Below are 20315 nucleotides of genomic sequence, written 5' to 3'. Positions count from 1 at the left end.
AAAAAAAAAAAAAAAAAAAAAAAAAAAAAAAAAAAAAAAAAAAAAAAGAAAAGCTGTCCTGATACCAAGTGAAGATGCTGTCTACCCTACTTGGAGGCTGCATGAGCCCGTGGAGCGGAGATGAGTCATCCCAGCTGAGGCCTCTTATACCTGCCAGTGGCAAGCCAGTACTGATCACCACGTAGGAGAGTGAGGAGCCACCTGAACCCTCCAGCCTCAGTACAGCCACCAGATAGCTGCACTGGCATGAATGTCACTTACTAAGACAAGCAGAACAACCTCCTGGCTTCAAGCGATTCTTGTGCCTCAGCCTCCCAAGTAGCTGGAGTTATAAGTGTGCAGTACCACATCTGGCTAATTTTTGCATTTTTAGTAGAGATGGTGTTTCACCATGTTGGCCAGGCTGGTCTCAAACTCCTGGCCTCAAGTGATCTACACACCTTGGCCTCCCAAATTGCGGGGATTACAGATGTGAGCCACTGCACCTGGCCCATATGATATTGCTATTTGTAGTTATTTTGAGGGCCCTTCCTATTTTCCACAGTGACTGTACTAGTTTACATTCTCAATACGGTTTGAGAGTTCCCTTTTCTCTGCATTCTTACCCAGATTTGTGATTTTGTCTTTTTTGGAACAGTCTTCCTAACTGGGGTGAGATGACACCTCATGGAGGTTTTGAGCTGCACTTCTCTGATTAGTGATGTTGATCAGTTTCGCATGTATTTGTTGTTCGCATGTGTATGTCTTCTTTTGAGAAATGCCTGTTCAGCTTATTTCTGACTGTACATTTTGGGTGGTTGGTTATGAAGTAATAGGTAACTGACACATACACTCACCACACCACTAACATGAACGGGGAGATCACTCTTCAAAGTATGGCTGGGATGGGGCAGAGAAGGGAAACGAACTTTCACTGTTACATGTTTCTGTTTGGTTTATTTTAGAAGCAAATATTATATTGGTACTTAGACTGACGCCCAATAAAGAAAAAAAGGAGGAAGTTTATAAGACCACAAAGGTGGAGGCATTCTAAATGTTTCCCAATGAGGAGGTGGTTAAGTGAATTAGGGTATAGGCATGGATGGCTTGTGGTGCCCACAGACAGACAGACAACTGTTTTCAAACATTTTAAAACTGAGGCCTAAATTAGAAACACACTTTACATTAAAACCTGGTTTTCACATGCATACAAATATGTACCTCAGAAACCAATAATCACAAGCAACTCTTTAATTCCTACAAGGCACTCATATTTTTTACCTGTTCTTTTTAATTTTTAAACTCCTGTTCCAGACCCAGTAAATTGCTTTCATGACTGACTAATAAGCCATAATCATGGTGTAAAAAATACTGATATTCTCAAGCCTGTAATCTCAGCACTTTGGGAGGCCAAGGCAGGCAGGTACTTGAAGTCGGGAGTTCGAAACCAGCCTGGCCAACATGGTGAGACCCCATCTCTACCAAAAGCACAAAAAAATTAGCTGGGCATGGTGGCAGGTGCCTATAATCCCAGCTACTTGGGAGGCTGAAGCAGGAGAATTGCTTGAACCTGGGAGGCAGAGGTTGCAGTGAGCTGAGATCGCGCCACTGCACTCCAGCCTGGGTGACAGAGTGAGACGCCGTCTCAAAACAAAAACAAAAACAAAACTGATATTATGTGTATTTTAAGATAATTTAAAAAATACTGACAAAATTCTACAAGCATCAACATAGAAAATCTCCAAGATTTTTTCTTAAATTAAAAAAAAAGCAAGATGGGGACCAAGATGCATAATATGATTATATTTAAAAATTAAGTGTGTGAGGCCAGATGCAGTGGCTCATGCTTCTAGTCCCATTACTTTGGGAGGCCGAGGTGGGTAGATCAGTTGAGGTCAGGAGTTTGAGACCAGCCTGGGCAACGTGGTGAAACCCCACGTCTACTAAAAATACAAAAAATTAGCCAGGTATAGTGATGCACACTTCTAATCCCAGCTACTTGGGAGGCTGAGGCATGAGAATCATTTGAACCAGAGGCAGAGGTTGCAGTGAGCTGAGATTGCTCCACTCCTCTCCAGCCTGGGTGACAGAGCAAGACCCTGTCTTAAAAAAAAAAAAATTACCCTGTCTTAAAAAAAATTGTGTTTCTGTTTTGTTCTTGTTCAGAGGCACTTGTAAATTTTTTGACGATTTTTGTCTTTCTACAATGGGTATATATTACAAATGCAATCTGGAAAACTTAAAAAAAAAAAACAAGGGGTGTAAGGAGAGGCCACCCCAAGATGGATCTGAGCCACCAGGTCTGGAAAACTTAAAAAAAAAAACAACAAGGGGTGTAAGGAGAGGCCACCCCAAGATGGATCTGAGCCACCAGGTCCCACCTATTCCCACCTCCTTCAGGACATACCTGAGGGCCTGATCCAGGTACCGCAGGGTCCCACGAAGGGCCCCGGCTTATCAAGAAACCTGAAGAGACAGAAGCACAGGTGAAATGTCTTTTAGGGAAAGAAGAGCAACCTTTTAAAACAGATTGCCTAAGATATATACACAGTCCACTCTGCCATCCAGGGTAGTTATATTCTTAAAGTCGCTGTGAACACTGAATCAACCAATCCACTACCATTGCTCCCAGGGGAAACAGCACTGGCTTCCTGCAAGCCTCTGCTCACACCATTTTCATCAGCTGATCGATATTTGTTTTGTGTATGTTTCTGTTGAAAGATATTTTATGTAATAGGTATTCTTGATTCATTAGCATTGAACTCTATTTTAATCTGGGATCTTTAAGACGGAGAGGATCCCTTCAATGATGAGGGAATATCTAAGATGGAAATAAAGATTTTATTACTTACAGGTCCTGGGGGCACACAGCACACCCAAAGGACACACACACACATGCACACATGCACACTGGTCAGGGAGCTCGCAGCTACATGAGGGACCAACGTGTGGTATCCAAACATTTCGAGGGGACTTTAATTGGTGGGTTCAAAGCAAGCAGGCTTGAGTTCCAGGAGGTCATACTGTGCCTGAAAAGGGGTCACTGTGGCATCTGCACAGTCCACATGGGGTGCAGGGGCCAACCGGGCCGTCAAGTAGGCTGCCTGTGGCTGTCCCATAAGGAGAGAGGTGGTCCCCAGGAGGCGGCTGCATAAGGGAGATATCTGGGTCAACCACACAGAGGAACTGGGAGGTGGAAAACTGGAAACTATGCTGAGGGTGACCGAGACCTGCTTCTGGCATGAGAAAGTCCACCTTACATTCAAATGAATGCCAAGGCAACGTAAAATGGCAAGTGTTCCCCACAAACTCATGGCCTACAGCACCGTAGCTCATGCCTGAACAAAGCTGATAAACACACAAATTATTAGCACTTCAGCACTACGCTAGGTGGCTGTTTTTTTTATTTTTTGTAAAGACGGGGTCTCGCTATGTTGCTAAGGCTGGTCTGATCCTCCTATCTCTGCCTCCCAAAGTGTGAGACTACAGGTGTGAGCCACCACACCTGGCTGAGGCCATTTTAAATGGCATAATCACTGACAAAAGTGTAAAAACAGGAAAAAATGCAGCATTAACTAAACAGTGAAAAGAACACTGGCGTATAGCATGAGGGCTGAACACAGGGCAGCAGAATGCTGTCTGGCTCCACCCTAGGCTGGGAACACATGTGTCAGGTGATTAAAGTTTTTCTCCACACTATTTGTCTGCAAGCACTCATGAAAGAACTCCAAGAATTGATTTGGGGTTGCAAATACTTTTAGTGAGTAGGAGAATTCATACATATGGATTCTGAATAATCAGGACTGACTGTATATGTACACACACACACGTGCATGCACGTGTACCCTCTTTAGCTGTTCAGGAAAAATCCTGATTCGCCCACTGCCTTTGCTCCATCCTCCAGGCCCAGCCCCTCCACTTTTCTGCCTGGTCCATCGGGCCAGCTCCCACCACCTGCCCAGTCACTGGGCTCTGACCTTGCCTTCGCCATCCCCAGCCCCACCCTCCTGCTCAACTCTCTCCGCCCCATGTCCTCCTATGTCCCACGGATCTGGGCCCAACTCAGGCTTCATCCTTTCTCCTTGGACCTCAGGTCTTCCCTGGCCTCCTGTGCATTCCCCACGTGGTCCCAGAGGTTCTCTTTACACCTGTCCCTGCCCCTCCCTGCTCACAGCCCACCCTCCCTCCGTGGCTCCCCAGCACACACAGCCCCCTGGCCACCCCTCTGGCTCTGTCTCCCTACTCCCTCCTCCCATGGCATGTCCCAGCCGCACCAAAGGACTTCTAGTCCCACCAGGCCACACATCCCTGCACATTTTTGCCGCTGCACCTATCACTCTCAGTGCCTGGGCGGTCTTCCCCTCTGGGCTCTGGCAGGTGGCTGTTCTCCCTTTCAGATATAGCTCAAGGGCTTAGCCTCCTAGAAAGTCTTCCCCAGACCCCTCTAGGCAGAGGAACTCCGTCCCTCCCGGGCTTGTGTGCAGATCCCAGCTGTCCTATGGCAGCCATCAGCATACATGCACAGGAAGGGCCAGTTGTGCCATCACCAGGACGTTGTGCACTGCACAGCAACGCTGCTGCTGCTGACTGCCACGGGCTCTCCCTGACCAGCTGGGAGGCCTAAGAGCGGAACCAAAGCTGGCTCTTGTTTGTGCTTTGCCCAGCAAAGGGTCTTGAATGCCAGAAAGACTCAGGGACTTAAACTGCCTCTCCTCCTTCTTTCACTCATTCCTTCCATTGTGAACTACAATGTGCAAAAAATGAGTATCTGTTGAATGAATAGCAAAAGGCCACGTATATCAGTAAAACGTCCTGGCAGAGGACACCTTGGGGAGGCAGGAAACGAACAGGCAGCAACATTGCCCACCTGTGGTCCCCTTGGTTACTGTCTGGGCCAACAGACACCAGGCTGGGGGTGAGGAGAGGTGTCTGGGGGACAGCGTCAACATCACCAGCTACTCTCCAGGGAGCATCTTCGTGCGCCCAACCCTCTGTGGTCATGGTCTGGAGCTGGGGCTGTGGAATTACTGTTAACCATGCTGATATCATTGATCTGATTACTGCGACCTGTCTTATTCACCCTGCACCATGTTGGCAAGTGCAGACCCTCCCTGTGAACCAGTCACATTCATCCAAAGTCTCTTTAGATGGGGGGTGTAGGTGTGTGAAAAGGGTAATATGACTGCTCCTAGGAGTTAGGAAGTGGAGTGGGGAGAAGACTCAACCCAGGGGAGCCTCGGGGACCGGCTTCCCCGACAAGAGTGGAGTACAGAGGCACCGTGGGCTGATTCTAACCTGTGTGTCCAGCACAGCCACCGGCCTCAGGACCCAGGCCCTGAATGAATGAGTGGAGAGGGTTCAGATCTGTGCTGTCCTGTCTGCCTCCCGCTTGGCCAGCAGGCCAGGCATCTCCCAGCTGAAAGTTTCCGGCAGCCAGCGGTGGGGTCCTGTGCCTCCCCTTTGCTCCCACAGGGCCTGGGCTACCTCCACCCTCACCTGCAGCTCCTGCTTCGTGTCTGGGTCTTCTCACAGCCCTGGAACCCCCTACACTGAGGCTGTGCCTGCCTGTCCTCTGTGTCCACACTGAAGCCTGGGCAGGCTCACGCATTCACTCCTTAGTTGTTCTTTGTTCCACTACAATTTTTCTTTCCTTTTTTTTTTTTTGGAGACAGGGTCTCACTCCGTTGCCCAGGCTGGAGTGCAGTGACACAATCACAGCTCACTGAAGCCTCAACCTCCTTGGGCTCAAGTGATTCTTCCACTTCAGCCTCCTGAGTAGCTGGGACTACAGGCATGTGCCACCACACTCGGCTAAATTTTTTGTAGAGATGGGGTCTTGCCATGTTGCCCAGGCTGGTCTCAAACTCCTGGACTCAAGCAATCTGCCCACGTAAGCTTCCAAAGTGTTGGGATTACACGCATGAGCCACTGCGCCAGATCCACTATTTCTTGGGCACCCAAAATGTGTGCTCTCCGTTGCATCCAGAGAAAATGTGTATGTCACAGGAAACTGAGGCCTCCACACCCTGTCTCCTACCTTGGGACTGTTAGTCAGAGAAGTGAACCCTCCCTCATGGAAGCTGCAGTGTTTTGAGCTAACCCATTAGAGTGTGTGAGTGAGCATTTCACTACCTTCACTCACACAGGGACATGGGCTCACTTGAGAGGGCTGCTCATTCTGTGACTCATTGTTTTCACCTGGCTTCATTTCAAAAGAAACCTTTGTCTCCCTACTGTGAGCAGAAAACCAGCACCATCTGCCAAAGCTAGAGAGTAAGTGTAAAAATAAGCTTCAAGAAAACGAGGGAACGGACATGTGGTCTAGCGAGTGCTGAGGCTGGCTTCCCATGCAAAGGCTGCCTGTGGAAGTCCGGAGGCTGAAGGCCTCTCTCTCTCTCCCTCTGCTGCAGGGATGTTGGGACAAATCAGCACCAAACTGTGACATCCTTCTTGTCACTGTTTCAAGCTTCATGGTCCTTCAGGGGACAATTCACCTGTCACCATTACTGTGAGAACTGCCCCGGACATTAGACCTGAAAATGTGCTGCACATCCCCACCCCGAGTCCCACCAGTGGACACCCAGGACCTGGTCCCACCATGCCCATCAGTCTGATCTCTGAGATGCCATGTGTTTCACCCCTTACCTCCTGTCTCCCCCACTAGGATGTGAGTTCCCTGAGGGCAGGGATTTTTGTCTTTCTTACTGCTGTATCCCCTGGGCTTAGAATAGAGCCTAGCACATGGTAGGGTTCAGTATTTGTTAAGTGAAGGTAGGGTGGGTCCAGGCATCACCAATTCACCCTCATAAGCCTCCTACAAGAGGGAAGCAGCACGGGTGTGACAGGGGCTGTCTCTGGAGTTGAATGGCCTGGGCTTGAGCCCAGGAGACCCTGCTTAGTAGCTGCGTGACCTGGGCTGATTACCTAAGCTCTCTGTGCCACAGATAATGAGAGCCCGCAGCTCAAAGCAGTTGAGAGGATGCAGGGGAAGCACTGGGTGCAGTGCCCTGCACAGACAAGCATATGATAATTGTTAGCTTTGAAGAGTCACTAGGAGGAAGTCAAAATGATAAGATATATCCCCTTGTCTGAAGGAGGATCAAATTCTGGGCATGGTGCCACTTATGCCAGTTAAACACACACCCAAGAACATCATATAGTTTTTAAGGACACAGATACATCTAAATAAAAACATTTAGGAGTATTCAGAAATAGTGAACTAGCTATGTAGCTAAAGTTAAAAACAGCATTGAGTGAAAGAAGGCAAGAAACAGCATGAGGTTTAGAGCACAGTACTATTTATACAAATTAAACACACATACCACCATATATAGTTCAAGAACACAGACACATCTATACACAATTGATTTAGAAGTAGGAGTCAGAAGCAGTAAACTCGATCCACATGTAGAGATAGGGTTAAAGCTGGAGACAGCCAGAGACAGATGAGATGCAGAGCAAAACATCACTTATGCAAATCACACATAGTACCACTGCCAGCATGCAATTTTGAGGGTACAAATACATCTAAGTGAACACATCAGCAGAACACACAGTAAGTGTTCTTAAGAGGCTGTCCATTGTTTTAGAGAAGGAAGTTGGGAGCTACAAAGGGAGTTAAACGAGAGTCTTCAGGGAAGGACTGGAAGGACTTCACGGCACACTAAGGACTGGGAAGTATGAGGGACTTGATGCTGTTCATTGGAGGGATCACCTTGTTCCCACTCTATACACTTTCCCAGATAATCTTATCCTCTCCTGGGGCTTTAGCTGACAGTTCCTGAGATATTTCTGGGGTATGAGTGTCCCTTTAGACTTCATTCCTACACTTCAGATATAGACGGCCAGCTGCCTCCCAGATGAGTCAGGCAACTCTTTTTTTTTTTTTTTTCTCCTGAGAGTCTTACTCTGTCACCCAGACTGGAGTGTAGTGGCATGATCTCAGATCACTGCAACCTCCACCTCCCGGGTTCAGGCAATTCTGCCTCAGCCTCCCAAGCAGCTGGGATTACAGGCACCTGCCATCATGCCTAGCAAATTTTTGTATTTTTAGTAGAGATGGAGTTTCACCATGTTGGCCAGGCTGGTCTTGAACTCCTGACCTCAGGTGGTCCACCTACCTCGGCCTCCCAGAGTGTTGGGATTACAGGCATGAGCCACTTTGCTCAGCCTGGGCAACTCTTACTCATGTCTGAAGGGCACGCCTAGGGCCAGCTACCCACTGTCCTTGGTGCTGAACCCACACCCCTGGCGCTGAACCCACATCCCTAGCACTTTCCTTTTGCATCCAGCGGCCTGCTGTCCTTGGTGCTGAACACAAACCTTAGTGCCTCCTTTTTGTGCCCAGCGACCCACTGTCCCTGGTGCCCTACCCACACCCCTGGTGCTTCCTTTCTCTGCCCAGCAACCCACTGTCCCTGGTGCTGAACCCTTATCCCTAGCACTTCCCTTAAGGTCCAGCTGCGTCCTGTCCTTGGTGCTGAACGCACACCCTAGTGCCTTCCTTTTGGGCCCAGCTGCTCGCTGTCCCTAGTGCTGAACACACGCTCCTAGTGCACCCCCTTTGTGTCCAGCTGCTCAATGCCCTTAGTGTTCAATCTCACCCTAGAAATTCCCCTATGTTCTGCTATACACTGTCTTTGGTGCTGAGTGTTTAAACTAGCACTAGTAGGACCTGGTCATTTACACACAGAGGTGAGCGCACTGATCTGGCAGTGTGGACACTGGGTGGCTGGAACTACCACTGCTGAGGCAAGGCCTGGGCCTATCCTGCTCAGGTTGCCGGCGTGTTTGTGATGCAGTGAGTCATGGTGTCCCACACACGATGAGCATTTTCTACAAGCCAGGCCCTATGCTAAGTTTTGTGTGTACCTGACTCTCCCCTGAACCCTTCCACAATCCTGTAAGGAGGGAGCCAGTAGGAGACCATCTCACAGGAGTAGGACACTAAGGCTAGCAGACATTAACACCCCACAGTGGCGGGGCCAGAGTCCGAGCCCAGGCGATGTGGCTCAGAAACCCCTGCCTTACCTGCTGTGTGGACAGTATACACCTGTGCAGCACAGGCCTGTGTAGCTCAGAGGACTTCAGCTCTGTTGGATGCTACTTCCCTTTCCCTCCTGCTCCCTGTTGGGCTCTGGGTTTCTGCCCATTTGTAGGGGTTCTGGGCCAGTGCTGGGTTCTGCTGACCCCCAGACTCACTTCTGTTTTTGCTTCATGATGTCCTCAGTGTTGGGAAGGCAGTTTGTCCATGGTAGAAACCCATAGAGCCACTTCAGCATGCAGTAGCCCAGGCTCTGGAGGTCGCTGCGGCGGGAGGGCCCTGGGGAGGGAGGGGTAGAGGTGGTGGCTCAGTCTGAATTCTCCACTAACTGACGGGTCCACCCTCTTCCTTCCCCTGACTGACTCAACCATGCATTCACACATTAAGCCTTCCAGCCATATGGGTTGTTTCCTCTGCTCACACACTTTCATGAGTAGGCAGAAGTCGACTCATTCTCAACCATCTCTCGGCTCCTTTCACCAGCTCACCCTCATCCACTCTTCTTTCATTCATGCACTCATTCAATGAATCCTCAGTGCCTGTGTGTCAGGCACTAGCTCATGTTCTGAAAACCCAAACCAGGATCTTGTCGAGTCCCAGCCCATGACAGCCTAGTGGGGAGACAGCTATAGCATGGGACTACCTGAGTGACAAAGGACACAGAACAGAGCACACGAGAGCCCAGAAGGATGGGCACCAAACCCAGCCTCAGTGGGGGAGGGCAGGGAAGACTCTGACAGTTTATTTTCCTTATGCTTCCTCAGCCACTTAATTTAGACAATGCTTTGTGTAAGCACTCAACAAGTACTACTTGTCCATGCTGGCCTTCCACCACCTGATGCTGGAGGCAGAGGTGCCATCCCTGCCCTGGGGGAGCTCAGTCTGGTGGGAGGATGTGGCAGGCAAGCGGATGGCCAAAATATAAAGGGATATGAGAAAGAGGGGCTCAAGAAATCTTCCCCGGGCTCTCTTCCCTCTCTCTACACTTTCAGTGGATGATCCCATCCTCTCCCAGGGCTTTGGCTGATTAATTCCTGAGATACTGCAGAACCTCTGCGCAGAGTTCCCTCCCACAATTCAGACGTGGTTGCCAACCACCTCCTCAACAGCCCGTCCTGGATGATTCCTAGGCAACTCTCATCTTCTAAGTCCTCACCAGATCCTGAATCCCAACCCCTGGAACTCAGGGCTCCCCAGTGCCCAGCCACCCGCTGTCCTTGGTGCTGAACCCGGCGGTCGGGACGCTGTCCATGGTGCTGACCCCCGTCCTGGTGCCCTTAGTGCCTATCTTGTCTGGCCACCTGCTGTCTCTGGCTGCGAACTTCCAGAGCTGCCCTTGTACGAGAAGCGAGTCTCCGTGGTCCCAAACCCGTCCCTGGCTTCATACCACATCCCCTGTGCAAGTCCATGCTAATGAACTCAAGGTCCCCCTCGTGAGGGCTCCTGCTGCCTTCCACGTAGGCCACATGTTTGCCACTTGGGCAATAGCGGAAAGCGAAGCCATAGCCTGCCAAGGTCACCTGTGGACACAGGGAAAAGCGATACAAATCGGAGCTGAGGCGTGCAGAAGTCAGAGATTTCCACTATAGATGCAACTGAAAACAACCATTCTATCAAATATGACATTTTTCACTTACAAAACTAAGCTATGCTCACAGTAAAAATGAGATGAAGTAAAAAGACCCCAAAGCAGCCATCCATATTTCCTCCCAGCCCCCAAAACCCACTGCCCAGAAATAACCACTAGTAACAGTTTCTTATGCATCATTCCAAATTGTTTTCTTTAAATAACCGGGTAAACATATGCGGACGAGGCGGGGGCTCTTGTTTTCCAGAGGCCTCACACCAGACCTCCCGCTGGGCACCAGCACTTAATATTTTAATAGTGGTTCTGGGTATTAGCTCTGAAGCCAGATGGTCTGAGTCCAAATGCCAGCTCAGCCTGGTGCTGGTGATACAACCTTGGGCAAGCTACACCACTTCTATGATTTTCCCCATTTGTAAAATGATAATAGTAAGAGTCCCCACCTCAAAGGTTCTTATGAAGCTTGAGTTTAAAACAAAAATTAAGTGCTTTTCTGCCTGATACACACAAAGTTAACCACATCTTCTTTTAAAAATATTTATTTACTTATTTATTCTGAGATGGGGTTCCACTCTGTCACCCACGCTGAAGTGCAGTGGCACGATCACGACTCGCTGCAGCCTCCTAGGCTCCAGTGATCCTCCCACCTCAGCCTCCCAAGTAGCTGGGACTACAGGCATGCACCATCATGCTCATTAATTCTTTGTATTTTGTGTAAAGATGGGGTTTTGCCCTGTTGCCCAAGCTGGTCTTGAACTCCTGGGCTAAAGTAATCCTCCTGCCTTGGGCTCCCAAAGTGCTGTGATTACAGGCATGAGCCACTGTGCCCAGTCCGTATCTTCTTTTCAGTGGCTTATCTTATTCCACCGTATGGATATGGACAGCTGTTGGTTTTGTCTGCGGAAGACCTAAACACTTCCCCTGCTCTCTGTGTTTCTGTTCATAGTTTGTGACATTCATTAATTTTTTTTTTTTTTTTTTTTTTACATTCTGAGACAGGGTCTCACTCGGTCACGCAGGTTGGAGTGTAGTGGCATGATATAGCTCACTGCAGCCTCAATCTCCTGGGTCCAGGTGATACTCCTACCTCAGCCTCCTGAGTAGCTGAAACCACAGGTGTGTGCCACTACATCCGGAAAGGTTGTTATGTTTTTATTTTCTTTTTTTTTTTTTTGAGACGGAGTTTCGCTCTTGTTACCCAGGCTGGAGTGCAATGGCGCGATCTCGGCTCACCACAACCTCCGCCTCCTGGGTTCAGGCAATTCTCCTGCCTCAGCCTCCTGAGTAGCTGGGATTACAGGCACGCGCCACCATGCCCAGCTAATTTTTGTAGTTTTAGTAGAGACGGGGTTTCACCATGTTGACCAGGATGGTCTCGATCTCTTGACCTTGTGATCCACCCACCTCGGCCTCCCACAGTGCTGGGATTACAGGCTTGAGCCACCGCGCCCGGCATGTTTTTATTTTCTAGAGACAACGTCTCCCTATGTATCCCAGGCTGGTGTCAAACTCTTGGGCTCAAGTGATCCTCCCACTTTGGCCTCCCAAAGTGGTAGAATTACAGGTGTGAGCCATTGGGCCTGGCCATGATGGTCATTTTGATGTGGCAACTTCACTGGGTCATGGGGTGCCCAGACATTTGGCCAAACCCTATTCTGGGTGTGTCTATGAGGTGTTCTGGGTGAGATGAACATTTGGGTTTGTAGACTGAGTAAGGCAGATTACTCTCCTTAATGTGGATGGGTCTCATTCAATCAACTCAAGATGTGAACAGAACAAAAAGCTAAGTAACCAGAAGCTCCTCCTCCCTGACTGCCTGAGCTAGGACATTGGTCTTTTCCTGCCTTTGAACTTGAACTGAAATAAAAGCTCTTCTTGGGTTTCAAGCCTGCTGGCATTTGGACTGGAACTTACACCATTGGCTCTCCTAGGTCTCCAGACTGCAAACTGAAGATCTCAGGACTGCCTAGCTTCCATCCAGTTCCTTACAATAAATCTCTCTCCACCCACACACACATGTGCACATACACACCCCTGCTGGTTCTGTTTCTCTGAAGATTCCTAACACGTAGTTCCAGGATTTTCCTCTGGGATTGCTTCTCCCCAATTCTCAGTCCATGCAGTTCAGATCTGTTTCTGCCAGGGCTGCTAGGCTTTGGGGATTTAAGCCTAATTTGTTGGTGGCAATTTTGTCACCATGAGGAACAAGTCTACCTGACAACAAGCAGTGCAGAAGCAAGAGGAGCTCAGAGATGGGACAGTTGGCTTCCCAATGACAGGGCTTGAGCTCCTGGATCCTGCCATGCCCAAGACAGTGCAGTCCTGGATTTCTCCATTCCATGGACTAATACATTGCACACACTCCCTTTTGGTTTTTGTCTTAAGGCAGGTTAAGATGAGTTTCTGTTATCTGCAACTGTAAAGAGTAATTAGAAGTTTAAATACTTTAAAATACTACTTAACCAGTATCCTACTTAAGGTGTTTCCCATTTTACTATTACAACCAACATTGCCAGAAACATCTTGTACACATATCTTAGAACAATCCTATGAATATATAGATAGGACATCTTCCTAACACAGAAACTGGTGGATCAAAAAACAGGTGCATTTTGGCCAAGTGCCGTGGCTCATGCCTGTAATCCTGGCGCTTTGGGAGGCTGAGGCAGGTGGAGCACCTGAGGTCGGGAATTCAACACTAGTCTGACCAACATGGAGAAACCCCCGTCCCTACTAAAAATACAAAATTAGCTGGGTGTGGTAGTGCAAGCCTGTAATCCCAGCTACTTGAGAGGCTGAGGCAGGAGAATCGCTTGAACCCGGGAGGTGGAGGTTGTGATGAGCCGAGACCACACACGCTACTGCATTCCAGCCTGGATGACAAGAGTGAAACTGTGTCTCAAAACAAAAACAAAAACAAAAACAAAGGTGCATTTAAAATTTTGACTGTTATTGCCAAATTGTCTTCCAAAAATGTTTCCCTATTCATGCTTCCAACAGTGTATGAAGAATTCCTACTTCCTTAAATCCTTATCAGCAACAGGTATTATTATTATTCTTAATTCTGTCCATCTAAAGGGTGAAAAATAGCATCTTGTTTTAAGTTACATTTCTATGATTATCAAGGAGGTTGAGTATCTTTTCGTTATTTAGCTAAGCCTGTGGATTTCTTTTTTTATGAATTGCTTATCCTTTGCCCATTTTCCTACTCAGTTGCTTATCTTTTATTTATTTGAAGGAGCTCTTTATATATGATGCACAGCAATCCTTTGTCTGTAATAAGCACTGTAAAATAAATAGAGATTTGGAGACAGATGGGAACCTGAGCCTAGAGACCTTCCAGAATGGGCAGGAGCTGCTCTTACCTGACTCTGGTCCTCTGGATCCACAAAAATATTTTCAGCTGTCACATTTCCATGAACATACTCATTCTCATGGAGGAACTCCAGGGCATCCAGCTGCAGGAAGAAGCAAGCCAGTGTGCATGAGCAGTACGACTAACAGAGAGGCTCTGGTGCAGACCTGGTCACCAGACTGGGTCGTCCAGCACTGTGACGGGTTAAACCTGACTAAATCCTGGGCAGCACGAGGAACCTGCTGTGATAGCACACTGAGCACGCCTCTAATCAGGCTCTCAGAGAGCTCACCAGTCGAGCTAACTCGAGGCTTCCCCTCTACTCCTGTATCTCTTAGCTGATGGCAAACTCAGTAGAGGGAGAAGGGGTTAATGATCCTCTGCAAAAATGACACAGCACCTGTGAGTATCAAAGAGCTCTTCTCATCTGTCCTAGAGAGCAGGAAAAAATTTTGTTAACATTTGTAAATTTGTAATGATCTCCAGCTGTCCCACAGAGTTTTGGGGTGTGTGTGTGTGTGTATGTGTGTGTTTTTTTTTTTGAGACAGGGTCTAACTCCTGTTGCCCAGGCTGGAGTGCAGGGGTGCAATCACTGCTCAATGTAGCCCCGATTTCCCAAGTTCAGTTGATCCTCCCACCTCAGCCTCCCGAGTAGCTGGGACTACAGGTACGCCCCACCACACCTGGCTAATTTTTTGTATTTTTAGTAGAGAGGGTGTTTTGCCACGTTGCCCAGGCTGGTCTTGAACCCTAAGCTCAAGTGATCTACCTGCCTCATCCTCCCAAAGTGCTGGGATTACCGTGTGAGCAGGTGTGCCTGGCAACTCTTCAACTGTGCCTGCTGCCAGCTACATTCTGATCACACCCCCACCCTCTTTGACCCCTGGGCTCAACTGTCCACCAAATTCTGCGTGCTTTCCTTCTACAGACTCTACACCCCCATGGCCTGGGACCTCCCTGAGCCTCGTCCCCTCCCACATGGACCCTCACTCACATTCTGCTCCCCATTCCAGTTCCTCCCCATATGGCCCCTGAGGGCCTTTCTGTACCCAGAGCTGACCCTGCCCTCCCCTAATCCCAGCCCTCTGTGGCTCTCCAGTGCCCTCAAGACAGATCCCAGTCCCTCAGCCTGGTGTGTGAGGCCCTGCGTGATGTGGTCACTGCTGACCTCTCCGCACCAACTCCATCTGTCCCCACTGCAGTGCCATACTGCAGATACTGAATGTGAAGACCTTGGGGGCTCAGCATGTTGCTCCCTTGGTACGTCCATCCCTCCAACATAAACTGGACTCTCTTATTCTCCATCACAGCAGACACTGCTTCCATTCAGAACACTTGTCATAGTTTGTGCGACTGTTTGATTTACTAGTGGCCTCTCCCACTAGACTGTAAGCTCCAACACACAGAAACCATGCTGCTCTCTGATCTGCAACCAGCCCTGGGGAAAGTGTCTGGCACCCAGTAAGTGTTTGATGAATATTTAATGAGGATCAATGAATGAATGAGTAAATGAACAAATGCCGTATGCTCTCTCTTCCTCTCAAGACTTACCCCAGCTGTATCCTTGGCCGGACCATCCTCTCCTCATCTATCCCCACCTCCTCCACCCAGCACCTTGCTGTTTCCACTCATCCTGAGAGTCATGACTCAGAAACACCCTCTACCAGGAAGCCCAATCTAAGCCTTCAGTTTGAGGCTGGGGTTCCCCCCTCCAACACTCATGGCCCCCCGAGGGCACTCCACAGGACCAACCACCCATCATCCTGGCTCTAACCGCCTACCATGCCCGTCAGTGAGCCAGCCCCCAGTGTGCAGTGGAAGGGGGTGGGGGCTGGATGTGTCAATGACTAAACAGCCTGCCACACTAGGGTCTCATGCACCCTCCCAGATGCAGGAGCTGAGCAACCTGTGGGTACGCACCAGCCGGTAGGCCACCTGCAGCACAGACCTCTCTGACAGCACATGCTTTGGGCTGACGTCCAGGGCCGACTGAAGGCTCCTCCCCAGGCTGGGTAATACCAAGAACCTGGAAGATACAAGCACCCCAGGAGATGGGAGATGAGCTGGGGAGAGAGGAGTACAGAGTGCCAAGGATGGACTGCAGCGGGGGCTGCAGGGTCCTGATCCCAGCTGAGATGAAAGGTTGTGACTGACTAGGTAGCAAACTGGCTCAAAACTATGAGAAGGCAGGATGCAAAGAGCTGGCCCATGGCTTCGGGGGCCCAACCATGCCTGGACACACGACAGGAAGAGGAGGAAAGGGGCCGGCAAGGCAAGCAGTGAGTGGAGCAGCTCACCTGTATTTGTCCTGGTAAACACCAAAACCCACGCAGGTGGGGATGGCCAGTAGCGGGGTCGAGTACAGCCTCTTCCACTTGTTGACTGCAGAAAACAGGGGCTCGAGGTTAGAACCCCTCCGGTCCCAAGCCCATGGCAACAACAGCCTGTTCTCAGAGCAGAAGCAGAGTGTCCAGACTGCCTGAGTCTCCTCGTTGGAGGTGACAACACTGTGGGTGGGTGATGGTGGGAAGGAGGTGGTGATGGGGCAGGCATGGGTGACCCATGAATGTCTGTGATCCAAGTCTGCAGGTGACGGGGTGAACATGGTGGCTCTGGAGGAAGCAAATACAAATCCAGAGTGCAGGGAAAGGATAATGACAAGGTCACTTCCGAATTCACACACAGAGCTAACGAGATCAATATGTATCTAACCTAGCCATGACGTCACCAAAATGTGCCTCAGCCTGTCTTCCAGATCTCAGTGGAGTGGACGAACCAATGGCAAGCCGACACGAGTTTAATGGCTGGCTGTCCAGGGAAGGCAGTCTGATTGGTAGTATTTGCTCAATTCTTTTTTTTTTTTTTTAGACTGAGTTTTGCTCTGTCACCCTGGCTGCAATGGCACAATCTCAGCTCACTGCAACCTCTGCCTCCTGGGTTTAAATGATTCTCCTGGGTTTAAATGATTCTCCTGCCGCAGCCTACCGAGCAGCTGGGATTACAGGCGTGCACCACCATGGCTGGCTAATTTTTTTTGGTATTTTTAGTACAGATGGGGTTTTGCCATGTTGGCCAGGCTGGTCTGGAACTCCTGACCTCAGGTGATCAACTGCCTCAGCCTCCCGAAGTGCGGGGATTACAGGTATGAGCCACCGCGCCCACCCATATTTGCTAATTTCTGCAGTGTAAGTACTCCTGCTATGGCCAACTCCAAGCTACCAATGTGACATGACTGGAGGTAGGTGGGGGAGATGCACAGGGGAGGCCATCACGCAACGTTCTCACCCACAGAGACAAACGTGCACACAGCCTCGCTGGCAGAGGTAACAGGACATGTAGGAAAATAATCAGAAAGCGATGAGTTTCTGAGGGGTCATTACCTTTGTTTTTGAATATAATTTATTTGTAAGATTATGTACTTTAATTTCTTTTTTTTTTTTGAGACTGAGTCTCCATTGCCCAGGCTGGAGTGCAGTGGCACGAACCTGGCTCCCTGCAACCTCCGCCTCTCAGCGATTCTCCTGCCTCAGCCTCCCATGTAGCTGAGGCACGTGACATGTACATGTACAGGCACAAGACATCAGGCCTAGTTTTTGTATTTTTATTAGAGATGGGGTTTCACCATGTTGGCCAGGATATTTTCAAACTCCTGACATCAGGTGATCCACCCGCCTTAGCCTCCCAAAGTGCTGGGATTACAGGCATAAGCCACTGTACCCGGTCTGTATAATTTCTAATACTGGCTGTAACAACCAGCTTGCCATCTTCCTGAAAATTTATTTGTTATTTTTTGAGACAGGGTTTGGCTCTGTTGCCCAGGCTGGAGTGCAGGTGGCACAATCACAGCTCACTGCAACCTCTGCCTCCCGGGCTCAAGCAATCCTCCCACCTCAGCCTCTTGAGTAGCTGGGGTCACAGGCAAGTGCCACTATACCTGGCTAATTTTTGTTATTTTCAGTAGAGATGGGGTTTTGTCATGTTGCTTAGGTTGGTCTCAAACTCCTGGGCTCAAGTGATCCGCCCGCCTTACCCTCCCAAAGTGCTGGGATTATAGGCGTCAACCACCAGGTCCAGACTAAAAATTTAATACTTGGCTCCCAAGAGCTGGTGTGAGCCAGCTACAACACACATTGAGGCCTGAGGGGTGACAAGCGTCAGGTTATGAGCACAGATGGGAGAAAACCTGGGCCTTTAATCTGAACCCACCCTTCTCACACCTATAGGTAGAAGCCAGGTGCTGTGACCAAGCTGGCACCCCCCACTCTCCCCTCCTTGCCCAGCTCTGTTAGGTACCTTGCAGAGGCTTGGCGGCCCGCTGGAAGAAGTTCTGCTCATTGAACAAGCGCCCATCCTTGGCATCCTGGTGGGGGACAGGAGGGGCAGAAGGCTGTCACACTGAACTCTCAGACAAGGGCCCCCAATCCCCACTGGCCATTCATTATGAGGATAACGCCCTTGATGACCAGGTTCCTCATCGAGTCCCCATATCAGAGCCAAATTCCTCAGGTGCTGCACACAAACACACATCAAAGAAAAACACGCAGCAGAGAGCTACCTCCCAGTACCCAGGTTCATCTTCTTTCTTTTATGGTAAGAGCCACAGTGTTCCCTAGATCTTGGCCTTCAGCTTAAAAACTATGTTTCCCAGCCTCCTTTGCAGTGAGGAATGAGCACATGACCAAGTTCTGGCCAGTGGGGATGTGAGCAGAAGAAATGTGGGCAATGTCCAGGTTATACCCTTAAAAGGCTGGGACAGGCTCTTCCTTTCCTCTTCTGTTTCAGTTGACTGTAACGCAGATGTGATGGTGGGAGCTGAAGCAGCCACTTCAGCCCAAGAGATGGAGATTACGTGTTGAAAATGTTGGTGCAGAAAGTAAAAGGAAACTGGGCCCCTTGTTTATGAAACCATCATATCAGCCCTGGAAAACTGCCCCCGACTTTTAAGTGAAAGAGCAATAAACTATCATCTTAAGCCATTATTAATATTGGGTATTTGTTAAAAATAACACCAAATAGCCAGGTATGGTGGCTCATGCCTGTAATCCCAGTACTTTGGGAGGCCAAGGCAGGGGGATCGCTTGAGGTCTGGAGTTCTAGGCTAGTCTGGCCAACATGGCGAAACCCCGTCTCTACTAAAAATACAAAAATTAGCCAGGCGTTGTGGTACACACCTGTAATCCCAGCTACCTGGGAGGCTGAGGCAGGAGAATCGCTTGAACCTGGGAGGCAGCAGTGAGCTGAGGTTGCACCTCCAGCCTGGGTGACAGAGCACGACTTTGTCTCAAAAAAAAAAAGCACCAAGTATTTTAATTAAATACAACTAGTGCAGCTGGATTCTTGAGTACAGAGTCAAACAGATCTCGGTTCAAATTCCAGCTCTGCTATTCATTAATTCATTCTTCCTACAAAGCCTCCACTATATGCTATTATTCCGGGCACTGGGGATATAGCGGTGAACAAAGCAACACGCATGCAAGTGACTGAGTCTCCATTTCCTCATCTGTTCAATGGGAACATGATAGCCATCCCATAGGCTTGTTGAGAGAATTCAATGACATAGTAAACACTTACACAGCGAGACACACACACACACACCCACACCCACCCACTGCACCACAGGTGCAGTGGCTCATGCCTGTAATCCCAGCACTTTGGGAGGCGAAGGTAGGAGGACTGCTTGAGCCCAGGAGTTCCAGACCAAGCTGGGCAACATAGGAAGACCCCATCTCTACAAAAAAAAAAAAAAATTAGTTGGGCGTGAAGGTGCATGCCTGTGGTCCCAGCTACTTGGGAGGCTGAAGTGGAAGGATCACTTGAACCCAGGAGGACGAAGCTGTAGTGAGCCTTGATTGCACTACTGCACTCCAGCCTGGGGGAGAGAGAGAGACCCTGTCTCAAAACAAACAAAAACCCAAAAGAATTAACTGACATGGTGCTTGTGACACTCGGCCCAGGGACTGTCACATAACAGGTTCTCAATAAGCAGGTGGTGCTACTGGTCATTAGTGGGCCTGCTCTCTGCCCAGCTCCTACTCTTCTTGTCCCTCCTTTTCCCTTTTTGCCTCCTGGAGTCCTCCCCATGATGCCGGCAAAGCTTGTAGTACGGACTGGGTAAACGTGAGCAACGTGGGCACAGCCTTGTAGGCCCTGAGCAATCTCATGTGGTGTATTCATGCCTGCCTCACTCCCCGAAGGGGACAGCTCCTTTAGGGCAGGAATTGGGTCTGACCCATCTCTGATGTTCCCAGCACTCGGTTCACAGGAAGCTGCTGGAAAGGCTTGGTGAATGAATGAATAAATGAATGAATGAACATCACTGGGCATTCAGCCCGACCTTTTGAATGCTTCAGAA

The 20315-nt window shown here is 49.3% G+C and overlaps 1 protein-coding gene across 9 annotated transcripts in view; it reads right to left on the bottom strand.

Annotated features, from left to right (window-relative positions):
• The window catches only part of VRK3 (VRK serine/threonine kinase 3), a 49504-nt gene that overhangs the window by 5751 nt on the left and 23438 nt on the right, over positions 1 to 20315 (bottom strand). For 8 of the 9 annotated variants that reach the window (XM_037732811.1, XM_037732810.1, XM_017512556.2 and 5 more), the window contains exons 8-14: positions 18257 to 18323; positions 16261 to 16345; positions 15884 to 15989; positions 13973 to 14065; positions 10410 to 10542; positions 9181 to 9301; positions 2387 to 2445 (exon numbers count right to left, since the gene is read on the bottom strand). In XM_037732811.1, coding sequence (XP_037588739.1) covers positions 2387 to 2445; positions 9181 to 9301; positions 10410 to 10542; positions 13973 to 14065; positions 15884 to 15989; positions 16261 to 16345; positions 18257 to 18323 — 664 coding nt within the window. The remainder of the gene's footprint in view (positions 1 to 2386; positions 2446 to 9180; positions 9302 to 10409; positions 10543 to 13972; positions 14066 to 15883; positions 15990 to 16260; positions 16346 to 18256; positions 18324 to 20315) is intronic. The other variant, XM_037732815.1, reaches the window with a different exon arrangement.

The sequence above is a fragment of the Cebus imitator genome, unplaced genomic scaffold (genome assembly GCF_001604975.1).
Source record: "Cebus imitator isolate Cc_AM_T3 unplaced genomic scaffold, Cebus_imitator-1.0 Scaffold473, whole genome shotgun sequence".
Lineage (NCBI taxonomy): Eukaryota > Metazoa > Chordata > Mammalia > Primates > Cebidae > Cebus > Cebus imitator.
Note: the sequence above shows the minus strand (reverse complement) of the source record. Positions and strands in the feature narration are given on the sequence as shown.